This window comes from Rana temporaria, chromosome 5 (assembly GCF_905171775.1).
Source record: "Rana temporaria chromosome 5, aRanTem1.1, whole genome shotgun sequence".
In the NCBI taxonomy this organism is placed as follows: Eukaryota; Metazoa; Chordata; class Amphibia; order Anura; family Ranidae; genus Rana; species Rana temporaria.
Window position 1 is genome coordinate 53,277,205 of NC_053493.1, and position 20,336 is coordinate 53,297,540.

Here is a 20,336-nt window from a genome sequence, read left to right on the forward strand (position 1 = left end):
GGGGTCTCCAAATTTTTCAGTACGAAGCCCACACTGTATATTTTAAAAATGTTCACATCTCAATAGAAATCAGCTTTATAAATTATTGAAAAAAATATATAATAAATGAATAAGTTTTACTTGAAGCTTATTTGTAATCAGCATGAAATGGTTCGGAACAACTGAGCAAAGAGATTCCAAATGAACTTAAGCTCATCAGATTCCCCCCTTACATCAGTATCCTCACCAGAGCCCTCCTCACATCAGGGTCCCCATCTGTGTTTTTATCCTTGCAAAGTCCCATTACATCAGCATGTGATTGACTGTTGCCAGCAGTCCTAGCAAACGACAGTGGAGCCGGAGGAATCTGCATTGGATACTGAAAGGCGAGGGAGTTGTGGATATTGGGGAGAAACTGACCTGAAGACCTGAGTAAAACCTGTGTGAGAGACCACTGACCCTAGCTGTGGACCAGCTCAAATCTTGCAGAAGCTTGCATTTGGCCTGTGAGTTGTAGTTTGGAGAACCCTGGTTTAGACGTCTAGATGCTTCCATATATCACTACCAATAAATCAAGTCAATAAATACAGACAAATCAAAACAGTCAACAAAGAAAGTACTTACCAGTCTCTTGATGCCACCATACTGCCTTACTGTCCGACGAGCTCGCCTGAACTTTGCAACATTTGCAATAGTTTCTGCAGCTAAGAATTTCAGATCCTTTTCCTGGCAGTCAAGTATGTTCACCATTATCTGCAATCCTCCAAGGTCAGCAATAGCAGATCTTATTTGTGAATTATGACTAATTTCCTTTAAAATCTTCAATGAACCAATCTAGATAAGAAATAAAAAACATGGCTGAAGAGGCAAATCAGTATTATAAAATACATAATAAAATGTAACTTCAGAAACATGTGTTGACTTTAAATCTTAACCTGCTAATCTCTAACCCTATTTTTAAACCTAAAATTTAAAGCAGTATTAAGCCAAAAAGCAAACATTTATTTTATTGCAGCTTACTAAATCTTAGATGTGGTGGCTGCATGTGTTTTCTTTTTTAGGCTGGATTTTTTCTTCTAATTTTCCTTGGTGATCTGGCCAGTAAGTCTGTTGTTTTTCCAAAAGAACAAGCTCTCCAGCAAATTTATCAGTTGAAACAAACCATTTAACACAGGCAGGAGTGCTTTTAATCATCATCTTTATTTATCTATGTAAAGCTTTTATCCCAAAAGAAAAACAAAACAGTTTGTAGTAACTGCTTATAAATAATTAGCTGAAGTTTGACTTCAATTTGCTTTTATTTAAATCTGATAGTACCCTCTACCCAGACTGACAATGCTTTTGTCCAAATGTGCCCCATGTCCTCCTTCTTCCAGACTGGGGGCACTCTAAAGGCCCATACACACGATCTGACTTTTTGACAACAAACCTCCAACGGACCTGTCTTTGCAGACAATGCAACCGTGTACGCTCCTTCGGACAAACTTTTTCACTTTTTCATCGGACAAATGTTCGCTGTGAGAACAGACAAACTTTCCGGCAACAAATGTCCTACGTCGGTGTAACTGCACTGGTGAATGGGAGTGAACCACAACTGCGGATAGCAAGGATTTCAATGCACGTCTCTGTGTGAGAATTCAGTATTGGACCCCAGGCGTCACTCCAATCAAAACACAGGAGTTTGGGGGTTCTCTACATCATCTCTCTCTCACATTAAGGAATGTATTGAGCTACTAAGGCTGGACGTAATACAACATACGACCAAACCGTAGCGTTTAAAAGTATACAATACACATGAAGATTCCAATGCACTTCTGAATGCAAGTGATTATCAGTACGGGACCCCAGGCATCACTCCAATCAGGGAACAGGAGTTTGGGGGTTCTCTACATCATATCACTTCAACATAAAGAAATACATTAGGCCACAAAAGGAATAGGTATGAAATACCTTCAACCATTAGCATAGAAAGCTTTAGACGAACATGTTCACTAACTTAGGGCATGGGCCCATAAACAAGTAAGAACTTATGTCAAGCACGTAGTAAATAAGAATTGTGATAACAACTAATAGTTGCATAGGAGAGGCACTTATAGCTCAGCTAATTTGAGAGTGTATGTCCCTTTAAGATACTGCAAAGTGGTCAGTTGAAGACACAGTAAGTAATCCCAAGCAGTGCGGTAGTATAACGTAAAGGTAGATTCAAATACAGTACTTAGAAAAGGTGTATATGATCCGGGAATTTCTAGAGTAACAATGTTACAAAACAATGGTACTTATCCATTTGTAGAGGATCAATGTTCTCCATTAAGCAGGTATTGCAGCAGCCTAGGGATTCTGCAGTGCAGGGTCTGCTGGTGGGGGATACCTTAGGGGGTCCCAAGTAATGCCAGTACAGAGGGTAGCGTCGATCCAGTATGACAAGCTCTTCAGCATAGGGACAGGTGGTAGCTGTAGCTTGGTAGCCAAGCCGGCTACGGCCGACAATAATAGAACAGTGTGCTGTCTGCACACTGTTCTCCTTATAGGAGCGGGGCAGGTGCATGGAGAAACCGGCGTGATTCACGGCGCACTTCCACGTTCCAAGCTGGAACGCACACGGTGCCAGGCGATGATGTCATTGTGCGAGCACCTATGCAGTCCAGCGTGGAACGCATTAAGACGGCGAGAGCGCCTGTTACAGTCAGCTAATCCGCATGCTCAGAACCAATGCTAAAGATCAGACAACAATAGCAGAAGTTGCCCAAAGGGTGGCGGTAAAGAGCAGAAAAACCACGTAGTACGTCTATTACGTCACTATGTTCATGTTTGTTGGCTGAAAAAGTCCTGAAATACCAAGTTCACACACAGCGCCCTTCGGAGCAATATCCATGGAAAAGTCAGTTGGAAGTCTGATCGTGTGTATGAGACTTAATACATGAGGAGTGTTAGTGGCCAGATCATTAGGTAAAAACAAAGGGAAAAAAGCATAATAACAGAAAACTGGTGCAGCCACCAAATCTAGGGATTGGTAATACATTACATTTTTGGTTTTGGGTTTAACACCACTTTAACCTAAACCTTTTCATGACCAGCAGTTATGGTTGATGTCTAGATGTCCAGACCATAATTAACAGCTTCACTATGCTTTGGTTAACTTGATAATGTGTATATATATATATATTTTTTTTTTAAGAATATATATGGTACACAATTTTAGTAAAAAAACAAACAAAAAAAACTGTGTTTTATCATAGACTGACAAATGTGCAAAAACTATTACAAATTACACAGATAAACACAGCCAGTGCATTGGTTTATGGAAGTTGAAGGTTTATTTTGCTGGGGAAGCCACATATTTGACAAACAGTAGTGATCACATGGCTGGTTCCCGATAATCTGAGAAGCCAGGAATAAGAGCCCATAGCCATGCATAGTGTTAGCTAATGGCTCCCAATGGGAAGTATCAACATATTAACACATCTCCCCCACAGGGCATAATGCTGGGGAAAGTTAAAGCAAACATGTTATTACAGCAAAGTTCCAAGGAAAAAGGGGAACGTAGTTTGCATGGATGTCAGTACAAATGCACCTTATGGTCTCTCTTGCCTAAGCCTGCTTACTACAACTACAGCCCACTACTGGCAAAACTCAAAACATAGGATGCAAACCCAAACACCCCAAGACCCCTTCCTCCATTTCCCAGCAATTTCAGACTATCATGTAAATACTAATAGAGTGTTAGGTGTCTGCTAAGCTCCCAGACTGGATCCAAGATGGCAGCACAATCATGCCACGAGAAAGTCACACTTTTTCCATCTGATCCTATCTCTCTCCTCTCTAGCGAGTCTCCCACTGCCTTTGGCCCCCACCCAGCTCCACTATAACGCTACAGAGAGGAAGAGGAATAAAGAGACAGTGAATAAAGCTCTCACAGACCTCTCTGCATCTTTACATCTGATTCCATTTCAGCCATTTCATTAAAGCTCTCTCTGCATCTTTACATCTGAAGCCATTAACCAAGCTCCAAATGTCACAACCATCCTATAACTACTCCTCTGATTCAGATCCTTATCTGGAAGAATGCATTTCTTGGAAAAAGTACACTGACTGTATACCTACAAAAAAATACTTTCACCTATTAAGGTTCAGGAGGGCATTATTTTCATTATAAAGCCTATCTTTAAAGAATACTACTTTAGCTCTCTAAGTGCTACATCTATCTTCTGGAGACAACCCAACATTGCTGGATCACTCTTAGATAAAGACGCCTTAACCCTACAGTCCTTTAGGACTCTCCGTGATCCCACTACCACCACCTCTGCCAAAAAGTATCTCAGGAACTACATGGAGGCTCTTACAGAAGGAATGGCTGACAAACCCCATTTGCTCTTTACATACACACATGTGCCTTACGCTGAATGTGGAGGTTTGGGGGTGATGCTGCTGAGGGGGAATACTCCCTAATCTCCAGTTATGCTAGATGAGCTGTTAAAGACAGCAGATACTGGAGAGATCTCTGTGCATCAGACAAGTGGAGGAGGCACAGGAGGAGTACAATGAGCAGTGCGGGACTCAGAGTGAGGCTTGGAACACAGCAATTGACATGTAAGCAGAGACAGGAGGTGAATGTGATACTTGTACACGGCTTTGTCCAAGACAAACTTGTTGCTGTAGAAAAGCGCTGTCAGGACTTTTGAGGAAGCTGGATTGAAGATGTGCCTTCTATACGGTATTTTGAATATTAATAATTTAAAGAGTTCATCTCTGCTATTTACAAAATCCTAGTGCAGTGAAGGCTGGTACTCAAACTTTTTGGGGAGCGCAAACAAGCTGAATTAAAAAAAAACATCAATTGCAGCCTCACTGTGCCCATCAAATGCAGCCACTATGCCCATCAATGGCAGCCACTGTGCCCATCAAATGCTGCCACTGTGCCATCAAATGCCACCATTGTGCCATCACATGCTACCACTGTGCCCATCAAATACCGCCTCTGTGCCATCAAATGCTGCCACTGTGCCCCATCAAATGCCACTACTGTGCCATCAAACGCAGCCACTGTGCCCATCAAATGCAGTCACTGTGCCCATCAATTGCAGCCACTGTGCCATTAAATGCAGCCACTGTGCCATCAAATGCAGCCACTGTGCCATCAAACACAGCCACTGCCCCATCAAATGCAGCCACTTCGCCATCAATTTCAGCAACTGTGCAAATAATTTCCACCACTATGTCATCAATTGCCGCCACTGTGCCCATCAAATACTGCCACTGTCCCCCTTTTAATGCTGCCCCTTTAAATGCTGCCACTGTGCCCATCAAATGCTGCCCCTGTGCCCCATGAAATGCTGCCACTGTGCCGATAAAATGCTGCCATTGTGCCCCATGAAATGCTGCCACTGTGCCCCATCAAATGCCACTACTCTACCCATCATCTGCCCGGCACTTACCCTATCTTGGTTAGCGGGTCAAACAGCGGGTGACAGCGGCGAGCTGTGGGACCTTGTAGCAGGTCAGACAGCGGCGAGCTGTGTCCTCCAAACTGCTACCTCCACATTCCTTAAACTATCTCTAAGGTCGCGTACAAACGGTCGATCCATCCGATGAGAATGGTCCGACAGACCGTTTTCATCGGTTCACCACTGAAGCAGACTGATGGTCTGATGTGCGTACACAACATCAGTTCAAAAACCGATCGGGTCAGAACACGGTGACGTAAAACACAGGACGTGCTGAAAAAAGCGAAGTTCAATGCTTCCAAGCATACGTCGACTTGATTCTGAGCATGCGCAGGTTTTGAACCGATGCTTTTGTGTACTAACCATCGGTTTTGACCGATTGTTAGCCGTCCATCGGTTCGATTTTAAAGCAAGTTCTCTCATTTTTGTCCAAAGGACAACAGACTGATGGGCCGTACACACGGTCGGTTTGGACCGATGAAACTGAACTTCAGTCCGTTTTTATCGGTTTGGACCGGTCGTGTGTACGCGGCCTTAGGGGTACTCCTTTCAAAGGTAAACAATTTACCACCATGTAATGAATGCAGTGTAATGCCTAACAGCAAAACCTTTGAAATAAACCTCCCTTCCTTAAAAAAAAAAGGAACTCCTCAATCATACTAGGGGGTTACAATCGATGGGGATCCTGTCATCCAAACTACACAACACCCTAGAACTCTATGACATCGTAAAGAAAAGCTGGAACCTCATTATGCAAGACCTTAATGTGCAACATTGGGTAGACCTGTTATGCAGAACATCCAACACACCTTCCTGTCCCTACCTACCCCAACCTCGTTTTGAAACATTTGATAATTGTCAGTTATATGAGAATTTCTATACTTGTTTTCTTTGGGTTAACACTCAGGGTCTAGACCACAGAAATAGTTTTTTCTCCTGCGATACTATCTACTTTTAGACACACACTTATCTGTTCCATGAGGCTTCGATCCCTAAATGGCTAAACTTCTCTACCAAGAGCAAGATGATGTCACTTCATGTCCCTACCCCTCTCTTTGTTTCTTTTTTTCCCCCTTATTTTGATATGTGGAAAACTTCTCCACCATTGTTTTCTATGTATACCCTTAAGTCTGACTTGACAGGAAACATTCTGAGCCATGCATCAGTCCCACCCAGAAGTACACCAAGGTGGAGATTAACGAAGATCCGTGCAACTATCCACCTGTCATTTTTTTTACGGGGCTGACTGTATGAGGAGGAGTGCCGTCGGTGACGTCATCTCCGCTCGCGGCCGAGAGCGGAGAAACTGCTGCTGTTTTTTACCTGTCATCATTTGCATGCTGATCACAGCGAATTTTAAATGTGAGTTATTACTATTTTTATTAAACTGAATCTTGCCTACTACACTATGGGAATCCCTTTTGTGCTTCTGTTGAGTGCCAGTCTGTGAGCGTTCTGGGAGATCCGTGGTTGGATGACTGGAGTGAGCTGGCCTGGAGTTTGACATCCACAACTGAACCTGTTGGGCCATACTGACATCAATATAGGCTTTATCTAGCCTGTCCTAAGGTGAGAGGCTAGAATTTCCTTTATTAAGATCTGCACAACTACACTGAATGACCGTGCGGTGATTGCAGTATCATCTTTGTACAAGCACTATTGCACTTCTGGGGAAATATTCAATCAAGCACCTTGATATTTTGGACTTTTATGGAGCACCGTGCACTTTGGAGATTTATTGAAGCACATATATCTTTGTGAACACTAATTGCTTGAACGCTATTCTTTCCTTTTTTTGAACACACTTTAGTGCACTTATTGAAATTCTTTTATAAATATTTTTAAGGTGTATTTTTATTCATCTTATTGATGGTATTTTTTCACTTATTTATTAATTATTGTTTGCACTGGATTTTATCACGTCATTTATTGCAAATACTTTTTTTCACATTTTATATTTTATTGACTGGAAAATCTTTTTTAGTCATTGTATAATTTTGATCTCATTATATTCACAATCTCCATCCCGCACATCATAGTTTTTGATGTATGGTGGGATATAAGGAAATAGGAGTGGAACACGTTTTATTGGATACTTCATACATCGTTGTGCGTTTATGTGGAATATATTTTATTGTTTATTTTATTGGTAAGCGCCATTACACCCCCCATTTTAATAATATGGATAAATGGACCACCCATGCTTCCCAGGCATGTAAACACGAGCGTACTGATAAATCCAATGTCTTGTATTAATTAAACCCTTAATCACTTATTTTATTGCATGCCATAACTAACACCATCAAAAAGCACCAACAGATCTCTTTTGTTCTAGGATCTCAGTGTCGCATAAAAAAGATAAAAAAACAATTAATTCAGTGGCAATACTTCGGTGTGTTAGGGGAACTTTAACAGTTTTGGTAAATTTTATTTTAATTAAAAGAAAAAAATATTGTCCCGGATTCACAAAGCACTTACGCCGACGTATCTCGAGATACGCCGCGTAAGTGTAAATATGCGCCGTCGTATGTGTGCACGGTGCCCACAAAACTAGATACGCCTGAAAATAGGCTTCATCCGACCGACATAACTTGTCTACACCGGCGTATCATAGGCGCATATTTACGCTGGGCGCATTTGCCGCTCCCATGGATTTTCTATGCACATATGCAAATGAGGGAGGTACGCCGATTCACAAACATACTTGCGCCCGACGCAAGCTACGACTGGTGCGCGTAAGTCGTACGTCCGGCGTAAAGTTAAGCCCCATATATGAGGCGCAACTCATGCTAAAGTATGGACCAGGGAACACAGCCGTCGTATTTTACGTAGTTTTCGTAGTACGTGAATAGGGCTGGGCGTAGGTTACGTTCACGCCGTAGGCAGTTGATTCGACGTGATTCTGAGCATGCGCACTGGGATGCGGCCACGTTTTAAGTACTTCTATGATGCTTGGCCCATCATTTGCATGGGGTCACGCCTCATTAGCATGGCTCACGCCCACTTCCACCTACGCCGGAATACGCAGAGGAAACCCAGCGTAGATTTGAGAGCGAGTGGGAGCAAGTGCTTGGTGAATACTGTGCTTGCCTCTCTGCACTGCGTCGGCGTATCGTATATTCGATACACTACGCCGGCATAAATATGTGCCAATGTATGTGAAGCCGGGCCTATATATATATATATATATAGTGAAATAAAATAAAAATATATGAAATATAACATTTGTATGTATCTGAAAGTAAGACAAATTATATCTGCTACACATTTAGTTTAATAAGGTTTTCATACCTTACACTTTATCTCTTCTGTATCCAGCAAGTTAATAAGAAGTTCTAGTCCTCCAACATCTCTTATAGCCAGCTGACAGGTTTCATGAGCAAGATTAAAATCTCTCATTGAACATAGAGCAATAATAGTGGCTGTCTGGTTTCCCCCCTAAACAAGAATAAACAATAATGTTATAATAAGTAATCAGAAAATAATAATGCAAGTAATAAAATAATAACAAATCAAAATAAAAACAAAAGTAGTAATAAAAAGAGCGATACTGGTATAATTTATGTTTGTGGTTAATTGTATATACACAGCAAGTAAATTTACAGGTGTGCATAAATAATTCTTGATATGTCACAATATACATTATCAGTATGTATTTTTCTGTTTCAATATTTTTTTTTATTTCAGTAAAAAACAAAAAAAATAAGAAAAAACATTTTCATGAACAATTGGCTGACAATTTGTGGTTCAGACACTCTGTCAAAAAATACAATAGAACACTACTGTCATATACAGTGAAACTATAGGAATCTGTTAAGTTGGATCAGGTGTCTAGGAGTAGGCCCCAAAACTGAGCGCCCAGTTCACTGCCCAAATGATTGAAGTGCCTCAATACAATTAAAATCAGCTACAATCATACTCATTGCTATTATTATAATGCCGCGTACAGACAATCGGACATTCCGACAACAAAACCGTGGATTTTTTTCCGACGGATGTTGGCTCAAACTTGTCTTGCATACACACGGTCACACAAATGTTGGCGGAATTTCCGAACCTTAAGAACGCGGTGACGTACAACGCGTACGACAAGCCGAGCAAAATAATTCTGAGCATGCGTGGAATTTTGTGTATCGGAATTGTGTACACACGATCGGAATTTCCAACAACAAAACTTGTTGTCGGGAAATTTAAGAACCAGCTATATTCTTTACTAATAAAAACCATTGAAACAGAAAAAAAATGACAGGTGGATAGTTGCACGGATCTCCGTTGATCTCCCCCTTGGTGTACTTCTGGGTGGGACTGATGCATGGCTGAGAATGTTTCCTGTCAAGTCAGACTTAAGGGTATACATAGAAAAAAATGGTGGAGAAGTTTTCCACATATCAATTTTTGTTGTCGGAAATTCCGACAGCAAATGTCCGATGGAGCCTACACACGGTCGGAATTTCCGACAACAAGGTCCCATCGAACATTTGTTGTAAATTCCGATCGGGTGTACATGGCATAAGAGTGTAATCCACTAGGTATCAACATACAAAAAGGTATATTTTTTTCAAAGACCTTTTATCAGTACAAATCAGTCATTGAACTCCAGTCCAGTGATGTTGCCTTGGCTGACATGATGTCATCTGTCTGTTGCAGGCACTAGGAAGCATAAGCAATTTAGCAATGTCACACAGCAAGAGAGTGGCATTATTATTGTGTTTGGAGACGGACATTGTAGGTATATCCTGCCAATCCAAGACGTGTAAGAAGATGGCAAGTAATTTAAAGTTCATCCATTTTCTTATTTTTTATGTGCTATGGGTTAGAGCCCTTCCCACTTTAATATTGTTTGTGTCAGAACAGGAAGTAATGGAAAATCTTCCCAATGGGGAAATACATGAAATGAAAAGAAAAGCACACCTGTAGTAGAATGGGGAAGGGAGAAAATTTCTGGCATTTTTATTACTTTCCAGTCTCAATACTTGGACAGGAAATTAAGAAAAATATCCCAAATGGGGTCACAGGCAGAAATCAAAAGTTGACAGGAATTAAAACTCTTTCCCAATCAATCTAAAGCTAGTTCAACAAACAAGTTTGTACCCAGCAGGACACTTAAAACACAGACATCAGTTTTGGATGGTGCTGCCTTTTAACTTACTTGCAGCAGACTATGTATAAGATGTCTTTTATTATTATTAACATCAATTTCCAAGCAGTTTGGGTCATTTTTGATAAGCCTGTCTTCTTTCTAAAGCTGAAAAATGACCAGAATAAATGGAAAAAGACAAATCTGCTATTAACACTATGCAGTACATCCCCTACCTAAACTCCAGCTGACCTCAAGGCAGTTACAGAAAATAGTCCTCTGTGTCATACAAGCCTCTCACCCTAGCCAATTAGAAGTAAACGTTCCGGAAGTTTAATTCCTCTAAATGAGAATTTTTTTCTTTTTGACCCAGAAAATTCTAACATGGGGAGCTGAACTGCTAAAGTCATCTATGGTAATGAAAAGCAATTACTATTGGAACTAGGAAAGGACAAACACCATATTTCCAACCGATTTCCATAAATATCATACTGAAAACTGGATTGAATGACAGCTCAGTTCCTTTTATAGAAATTCGACAGCACTGAGCATAACAAGTTGATTTACTGAAGGTTCACAGATCTGCAAATATTTGCTGTGTATACGCAGGGCTCATTCACACCTTTCCGTTGCAGTGTGGTTTATTGCTATAGGATAGGGACACAAGATTGCCCAGTGTGGTTTCTCAAACTGGCCACCAGGTGCTATCATAGTTAGGGTCAAGCAGGAACCCTCGTAATCAGGATAGACTGTGTAGTTGCCCAGTTAGCTGCTAAAGGCTCCCAGAAGAGTAAGGCAGGCCATAGACAATATAATATCTTTCCTGCAACCTGTTTGCGCGATTCCCCCATCAACACAGACCGTGTTGACAGGGGAATTCCTCCTGCTGAGCAATTGTATTCTCCCGGGTGGGGGTCAGTGTAAGCTGCCCCCGCCGGGAGAAGAAAGTTATTATCGGTTAGCGGTTATAGCAGCCACTAGCTATAATCGCAGGCAAATCCTGGAGGCTGGTTGTACCCAAGTTGATCGATCAATCAACTTGTTACATTCAGCCTCTCCATTAATGGTTCGAATCTCGTAGGTTCCTGCTAAACCAGCCCAGATACAAACCGTGTATGGCTGGCTTAAGTGGGGTGTGAAAAAAGTAAATAAAAGAGGGCGCACTGGGCTTGTGCATTATCTCAAGTAAATTTATTGATAAAAACAAAATTAAACAACTCACAAACATGTGGATAACTAACGCTTGTAAAAGCCACCTAATTCTGTCCTGAAACTGACAGTCTCCATATGGCAAAGAAGAGGACATCAGGGCCACTGCTTGCTGATGCGTTTTGAAGTAGTACCTTCTTCCTCAGAGCCTCAAGCTATGTGGGGTATGGCCATAGATAATGAGGTAGTGGCAGCCCTGTCCCTGTCCATGTGGGGCATCTTGGGAAAGATCTCTATATAAAAAGTCTGGCAGGAGTCACATCTGGGAAGAATTGCAAGGACCAGTTCCTTACAGAGATGTAATCATTGAGGCTCTAGCTGCTGGGAAATTACATTAGGGGGGAAGAAGGGAGGAAAGGCGAAGGGCTGTAAAATGGACTGGTTTCCCCAAGGTTTTTTTTTTAGCAGCTAAATATTTGATTCAAAGTATTTTGGTTTTAATAAATCTAAAAAATCTAAAATGTATTAAAACCAAAGTACATTCATTCAAATATTTAGCTGCTCAAAAAACCCTTGGGGAAACCAGTCCATTTTGGAGTTTTTAGGGTGTGCAGCCTTTTCAAACTCTCTCATATGCGTCTTTCTATTTATAGGGGAAGAGCTATTGGAATTACTCACATCACTTTGGATGAGATGCAGGAAAACCCCCTAACATATTATGGGCTCCACCACCTAGTTCTCTGCTGGCTATTGCTCTCTTTATCAATTTGCAACCTAGAAGGGTTGAGATGTCACCTCTGGGCATGACTGAAGTAAATATGTAAATCAGCTGGTTCAGCAAAAAGTAAAACAGCTTCTGTTGTTAGGACTTATCTTTCTCCAAACCTCAAAATGGGGATGACCTTTAGAAATCAACTGGTGCTGGGTAAGGCTGCTCTCTGGAACCATTGCCAGGCTGTGACCTCCCAAGGGGTGCTCAGATATTAGTTAATCGCAAGAGGTGCCCAGGAAAAGATCTAGTGTTCATAGTACTTGGTAAGTCTAATGCCATGTACACACGACCGGTCAATCCGATGAAAACGGTCTGATGGATTTTTCCATCAGTTATCCGATGAAGCTGACTGATGGTCAGTCGTGCCTACACACCATCAGTTAAAAAAACTATTGTGTCAGAACGCGGTGACGTAAAACACAACGATGTGCTGAAAAAATGAAGTTCAATGCTTCCAAGCATGCGTCGACTTGATTCTGAGCATGCGTGGATTTTTAACCGATGGACGTGCCTACAGACGATCGTTTTTTATCTATCGGTTAGGTATCCATCAGATAATTTTAAAGCAAGTTCCATTTTTTTTAACCGATGGATAAATAACAGATGGGGCCCACACATGATCGGTTTGGTCTGATGAAAACGGTCCATCAGACCGTTTTCATCAAACAAACCGGTCGTGTGTACGCGGCATTAGGGTACCAACCTAAGCTGAGCGCGAATGTGTTAAAGTGAGTGGGTGATCCATCTCTACGTCATTGTAAATGCACATAGAGGATGTTGTTATGTACCCCAATGCACCAAGGCAATACAAAAAAACACATGTGCTGCAGCGTACCACAATGGATGGTAATGCATTATATTAGCTGTAATGAGTACCAGGAGCATATGCCAGTATACACGGATGGATAACTCAGTCATCATGAAATGTTGCAAGGCAGATGTTGATTGTCCAAGAACATGACAGTAAGTGAGAGAACTTGCGAAACTACCCTTTCTGGTTGCATTATGCAGTCACCAAGGTGCCATAGAGTCTGGAACTGGAGCTACTCATTCAAGGCATTCAATCGTTCAAGGCATGTGAACTGTTGTTAACGTGTGAAGTTCATAGATAGAAGTGAAAACCCATTCGGGTGGCTGTAAATGTTGGGATTTCAAATATAAAGAGTCCTGTGAGCCTCCACTAATCCAAACTGCCCTAATTATCAAAAATCAGCTTCAAGCGTTAAACATGCCTCATATATCATGCAAATGTGGATAAACAAATATATACACTGCGCTTTCCAAAGTCATAATGGGATAGATGTTGTGCCAGTACCAGCAGTTGTATCTGGGCAATAGAGGTCTATGTGCTGTTTCCATTGAACTATAGTGATGTAACACTAGAGTGTCCTAAGGCTACACCAAAATGGCCGTGGGAGCTCTATATAGATTGACAAGTTGACCGTCCAATTAGATTTCCCCCTTAAGAACATACGGAAACCCCTGTATTGAGACGCGTAGGGAAGAGGACAGGATGGCACATTTGCAAAGGTGATCTGTCAGAGAGGAACAACATACCATCCCGATACCAGTCTGGTATTTACCATTGTTTTACCTGGCATAGAGGGGTGCACTAGCTCTATGTGAGTACCCCAGTTGGTGGGGGGTTGCTTTCTGTTTATTAAACCGTTAAAACTCTATTACACTATCAAGTCTTTATTTCATACACTTACCGAGGTACCATACTGACAAATCCAGGATTCCGGTGTAACTACAAGAGCCCAAAGGTGGTTCATATGCATGTTTTGACTGCGCTTAATCGCAAACTCACACGCTCTGATGCGAGCATTAAATACCTAAGGGGAGCACCAGAGTGAGGAACACTACAGCATGTTCTGGATCACCTAGCAGTTGTATAATCGCATGAACTTTATTACACGTGGATAGACTCTTTTTGGATACCTTACACTTGCACAGGAGCACTTCTTTAACCACTAGAGTACCGGGCCATCGTCAAATGGCGGCTCCACGGTTACTCTGAAAATTCAACAGGACGTCATATGACGTCCTGTATTCTTGCGGCCACTGGGGGGCGCGCGAGCGCCCGGCGCGTCCCCGAGATGCCGATGCGCGTGCCTGGCGGTCGCGATGTCCGCCAGGCACTCGGAATCAGCGGCTACAGGGACAAGACGTGGAGCTCTGTGTGTAAACACAGAGCTCCACGTCCTGTCAGGGGAGAGAGGAGACCGATCTGTGTCCCTTGTACATAGGGACATAGATCGGTCACCTCCCCCAGTCACCCCCCTTCACCCACAGTTAGAACACAATTTAGGTATACATATTAACCCCTCCCTCACCCCCTAGTGTTAACCCCTTGAATGCCAGTCACATTTATACAGTAATTAGTGCATATTTATCGCATTAATCGCTGTATAAATGTGAATGGCGCCAAAAACGTGTCAAAAGTGTCCGATGTGTTCGCCGCAATGTCACGGTGACAGTAAAAAAAATCGCAAATCGCCGCCAATACTAGTAAAAAAAATAAAATAAAAATGCCATAAATCTATCAGCTATTTTGTAAACGCTATAACTTTTGCGCAAACCAATCAATATATGATCATTGCGATTTTTTTTTACCAAAAATATGTAGAAGAATACATATCGGCCTAAACTGAGGAAAAAAAACGTTTTTTTTAAAAAAAAATGTGATATTTATTAAATAAAAAAGTAAAAAATTTTGTTTTTTTTTTAAATTGTCACTCTTCTTTTGTTTATAGCGCAAAAAATAAAAACCGCAGAGGTGATCAAATACCACCAAAAGAAAGCTCTATTTGTGGGAACAAAATGATAAAAAAATTGTTTGGGTACAGTGTAGCACGACCGCGCAATTGTCATTCAAAGTGCGACAGTGCTGAAAGCTGAAAATTGGCTTGGGCAGGAAGGGGCGTAAGTGCCCAGTATGGAAGTGGTTAAATAACCCAACAATGCAATATTGATAAAACTATATAATACTGGATGCTATGCACTTGCACAGGAGCACTTTTTTATGCATCAGTGGGTCACTGATAATCTATACAGGATCATAAAAGTGGGAATTGCACTTCTTTGCACAGTAGCACTTTATATTAATTATCATCATTGTTTATGCTTTTATATACACATCTTTTATATATTTATTTTTTTATACTTAATATATGTGTTCATTTATTGCACTATTGTCACTTTTCACTGTTAGGAAAGACGTTTTTTCACTATTGAAGGTTTTTATATGTTTCTTATTACACTGGTATAGTGTATGACTTTGGAAAGCGCAGCGTATATATTTATTTGTAAATGTTGGGATATTTTCCTGAAACTCTGAGATTGGGGGGCAGATTCAGATAGAGATATGACGGCGTATCTGAGAGAGTGGGTAACCGCTCAAACGAGCTATGAAGAAGCACTAAGGAATAGTGCGAAACGTCAGCTTTTCTTTTGTTGTGCTGTTTTTTGCTGTGGCATGTATTTTGTGATTTTTAATAAAGGAGGAGTTTTTTTGGAGTGCGGCTGTCCCAGCTTTTTTCCTTCATCATGACGGCGTATCTCCTGATACGCCGTCGTATCTCTGAGATCTGACCGTCAGATCTATGCGACTGATTCATAAGAATCAGTTACGGATAGATCTCCCTTAGATCCGACAGGTGTAAGTGACTTACACCGTCGGATCTTAGGCTGCAATCTCCCGCCGGCCGCTAGGTGGCATTTCCATTTGTATTCGCGACAAATATGCAAATGAGGAGATCCGCCGATTCAGAAACGAACGCCCGCCCATCGCTTTTTTTTTACGTCGTTTGCGTTCGGCTTTTTCCGGTGGATAGTTACTCCTGCTATATGCGGCGTATCCTATGTTAAGTATGGCCGTCGTTCCCGCTCCGAGTTTTGAAATTTTACGTCGTTTGGGAATACGGATGGACGTAATTTACGTTCCCGTCGAAACCAATGACGTCCTAGCGACGTCATTTGGAGCAATGCACGCTGTGAAATTTAGCGGGGACGCGCCTGATTTAAATATTACACTCCCCCTAGCCGTGGAATTTGAATTCCGCCGGGGGATTTACGATCTGCCGGCGCAAGTTTCGAGGTAAGTGCTTTCTGAATACAGCACTAGCCTCTCAAACTTGCGCCGGCGGATCGTAAATCAGATAGATTACGCGGATCTAAAGATCCGCTAATCTATCTGAATCTACCCCAATGTATCTAGTTCAATAAATGGCAAAACATATTCAACTTTACAGAACAAGTCCAGTTGAAGGTGTCTAACTACTACTATTCATTTATGGGGAAAGTAGAAGTTAACTTTAGGGTTAAAACTTGAGGGCAGCACATAGGTTTAGCACTACTGCCTTGCAGTACTGTGGTCCTAATTTTGCTTCCCAACCAGGACTATCTGCATGGAGTTTGCAGGTTCTCCCTTTGCTTGCATAGGTTTCCTCCAGACACTAAAGTTTCCTCCCACACTCCAAAGACCTGCTGGTAGAATAATTGTCTAAATGCATGTGATGTAGGGACCTTAAGAACTCAATGAGGACAGCGATTGATGTGAATACAGTATGTAAAGTGCTGCTTAAATTGTCAACACTACATAAATACATAAGAAAAAATTGTGGGCCGTTCTGTTTATACATTTATTTTGGGAAATCTGACAACTGTGGCATTATTTTACTTCAGTATTCAAAATGTGTAAAACGTAACTCATAATATGACATTTTAGTTCCAAAGTTAATGTTCCTAGCACACGGGTACCCTGGAAAAATGTTCATTTGAATCACACCCACACAGTATCAAAGCAACTAATAAGGCCTTAAGCAATGGTAATTACATGCTTGAGTGTTATTATATTAAATTTTTTACAGTGTTACGCTGAGACTGTCTAATACACATTCAGTTTGTGTTATTGGACCTTAGAGAGCAACCAGAGAAACTGGCCTCCTGCTTGATCTTTAGCGAGGTCATGTGGCCAAAAGGGATTTATGAGGTAACAGAAAAAGGAAGACGGCTGTTTCAAAGAGAAGTGTACACGGGATGGCATTTAGGGTTGAAATATGCCTGTCTCCAACTAACAAACAGTTTAAGTCATGAAAACATTTGTGGGGAAATCTAAACTACACAACCTTACCTAAACAGAACATGCTGTGACCACAGCGTGTCATGAGCTCAGCCGGCTAATTCGATTACATGTGTACAGGAGGTCTAGCTTGTGTTATTTTGGAAATCTAGAAGAGGCATAAGTCACCGAGGTAAACTAAAACCTGAAATTTATGAAAAAGCTATGTGGAAATAACTGAAAAAGATTAAGAATTCAGAAGGAAATTAGGCCGAATGAAATGACAATTGAGTTGGGGTGGCAGTAGAGTCACATCAAATTAGACATAATTACATTAAGTCTAATTATGTAAAAGAATGTTGTTTGGATAATGCTGTATAGTTCCTCTGCAGTATGCTGTGACCCATACTATTCTGTTTTGGTAAAAATAACTCTATAATAAGAAACTAAAGGGAGGAGGTAATTATATGTTAAGGGGGGCCTCCTATGACAGAAATATGAACCAAGCACGCAGCCAGTGAAGCACATTGTCACCTCAAATGCGCATGCTTGTTCGGAATAATGACCAACCATGCTGAAATAAAATGAAAAGGACAGCAGCCAAAATAGTTATACTTTCAAAAACAATTCAGAAATGGCAGTTCTCGTGTTTCTTCTTACCAATAGTCATTTTAGGTGACTCAGGTTTGTTTTAAAGAATGTAATTAGGGCATCTGTCTAGCACCCAAAGTAAGTTTACAGTAATACTTACCGTCATATACGTATACCATAGTCAATATACCTAAGTACCTTAAGTAATACCTAAGTTGGAGGAAGCCACTAATATGTAGGGGCACAAGAGATCTGATACTGATATGAGGAACCATTGGATCAATCCAAGGTTCACAAGACAGGATGCCCATTGTTAGATCGAAGTTATACCCACTGATATCTAACAATGGGCAGCCCCGAAACCTACCCTCATTAGTGGACTTTAAAGTGAGGCCAGAACTTTAAGTCTGTGCTTGATCGATAGCTCTGTTCATGCTTTAGATTTTTCCTTTGATTGTTTGGACTATATTTGTATTCAGCTTGTCAGTTCTTATCCTGATCATCAGCTGATTCCCTCCACTTTTGTCAATCATTGCTCTCTTTACTTGTCTGGAACCATTTCTGTTTTATTTTGTCTTGTTTTGGTTGGTTTTGTTTTGTCTTGTCAATGTTTTTTTTTGTTCATGTTGATTTGTTTTGTTTTATTGTGCAATGATTTGCTCTGAAAAGAATAAGGCTTGGAGCTAGATGGGCAACATAGGCGGGGGGCCTGACATGGCTAGGTTTGCAAGACAGGCTGGAGTTAACAGGGTTCAATTTTTTTTGCCTCTATTTAAAAATAAATGATCTTTCCTAAATAGAGGGGACAAGGGTGGGGCAGGGTGTGGCATTGGTGGGTTGATGTTGGGTGGTGCCTTCTCCTCATGGCCAGTCAGAGCTGGTACAGTGAAAAACAATCTTCTCCTGCCCTCCCTTCCCTTAAAATCTTTCTTATGGTTACCTTGTCTTTTGGTTTGTCTCTTGTTCCATTACTTTTGCTTGGGCAGTTACTTCAGAGGTTTGGAAAATTAGTAGGCTTTGCAATGCATTCCCGGGGTCTGTCAAGTTCTGGGACGTGTCGTATCAGCTGGCAGGGGTCTCAGGGTCTTTGAAGGCAGTAATAGTTAACAATTTTGGAGAAGGATGGGTTGGGCCCATCTCAGGTACGGGTGTACCATACCAATTTAAGTTAAGGCTGTAATAAATTGAGTTATTAGGCTGTATTGAGGGTATCTTTATAGTAAATTGTCCCAGATGTCTGTGTATTTACATCTGGGGGCCTTGAAGTTAATTTTGGTGGTAGATACAGCCGGTCAGTTGACCTCAAAGACCCTAGACTTTTAAGGAGGTCTGTGACTGTACTGATATTGCTTGTCATAAAGTTGTATATTATTGTTATTTAATAAATGGCTGCTATGGCCTATAAACTGTAGTTGTCTTTATTTTGATGGGTTACAATTAAGTTTGGTGGGAGTTTTTAAGGTTATGGCAGCTGTAATATATGTTTGTTTTGTGTTTTTTGTTATGTGTCATTTTGTTTTGTTATGTTCTGTTTTGTTTTATTGGACTTGTTTTGCTTTGTTCTATTTTATCTCATTTGCATCTGCTTTGCTTTGCTTGTTCTTGTTTCTTTCAGTCATCCTTGGAGGATAGAGGACCTGTATTACTTTTGATTGTTTGATATATGTCTCTCTTTATATTATTTGAGATTTTGTGGTTTTTAAGTATTAAACATTACATTTGTGTTCATGTGGATATATTGGAGGTCTAAAGGGTCCTGAAGATGCGAAATGCGCCAATAACATACATCAACCTCATTTATATTTTCTACCAACATATGGTGAATAGGTTGATATTGATGATATGACCTGCACAATGTCATTTTACCATAATATGTGTATATTGTTTTGTAGGACATGTTTTAAATGTTTTTTTTTTTTGGAATACATAATATGTAAAAACTTCTATGGTTGTTGACTATTAGAGGCATATTTAAAGTCCCACTTGAGTTAATTTGGTGTTGTTGTCTGGAATCCTGATGAAATTTGTCCACACCTGACCTAAAACTGTAGTCATAGGTGTGCGCACAGGGTGTGCCGGTTGTGCCTAGGCACACCCTAATCACCCCATGCGCATTAACATTATCATTTTGTGTGCCAGCAGGAAGATGGAAAAGATCTCCATCTTACCAGCTCTGCCATAAGAGAAGTGATTATGCACATACCTTTCACTGTGTCAACAGGGAGATTGATCTCCCTGCCGGAGCCATATATATATATATATATA

At 41.0% G+C, this 20,336-nt stretch overlaps 1 protein-coding gene across 2 annotated transcripts in view; it reads right to left on the bottom strand.

Moving 5' to 3' along the window:
* Positions 1–20,336, bottom strand: part of ODAD2 (outer dynein arm docking complex subunit 2) — a 234,072-nt gene that overhangs the window by 128,601 nt on the left and 85,135 nt on the right. For both annotated transcript variants that reach the window (XM_040352587.1, XM_040352586.1), the window contains exons 12-13: positions 8,712–8,858; positions 604–813 (exon numbers count right to left, since the gene is read on the bottom strand). In XM_040352587.1, coding sequence (XP_040208521.1) covers positions 604–813; positions 8,712–8,858 — 357 coding nt within the window. The remainder of the gene's footprint in view (positions 1–603; positions 814–8,711; positions 8,859–20,336) is intronic.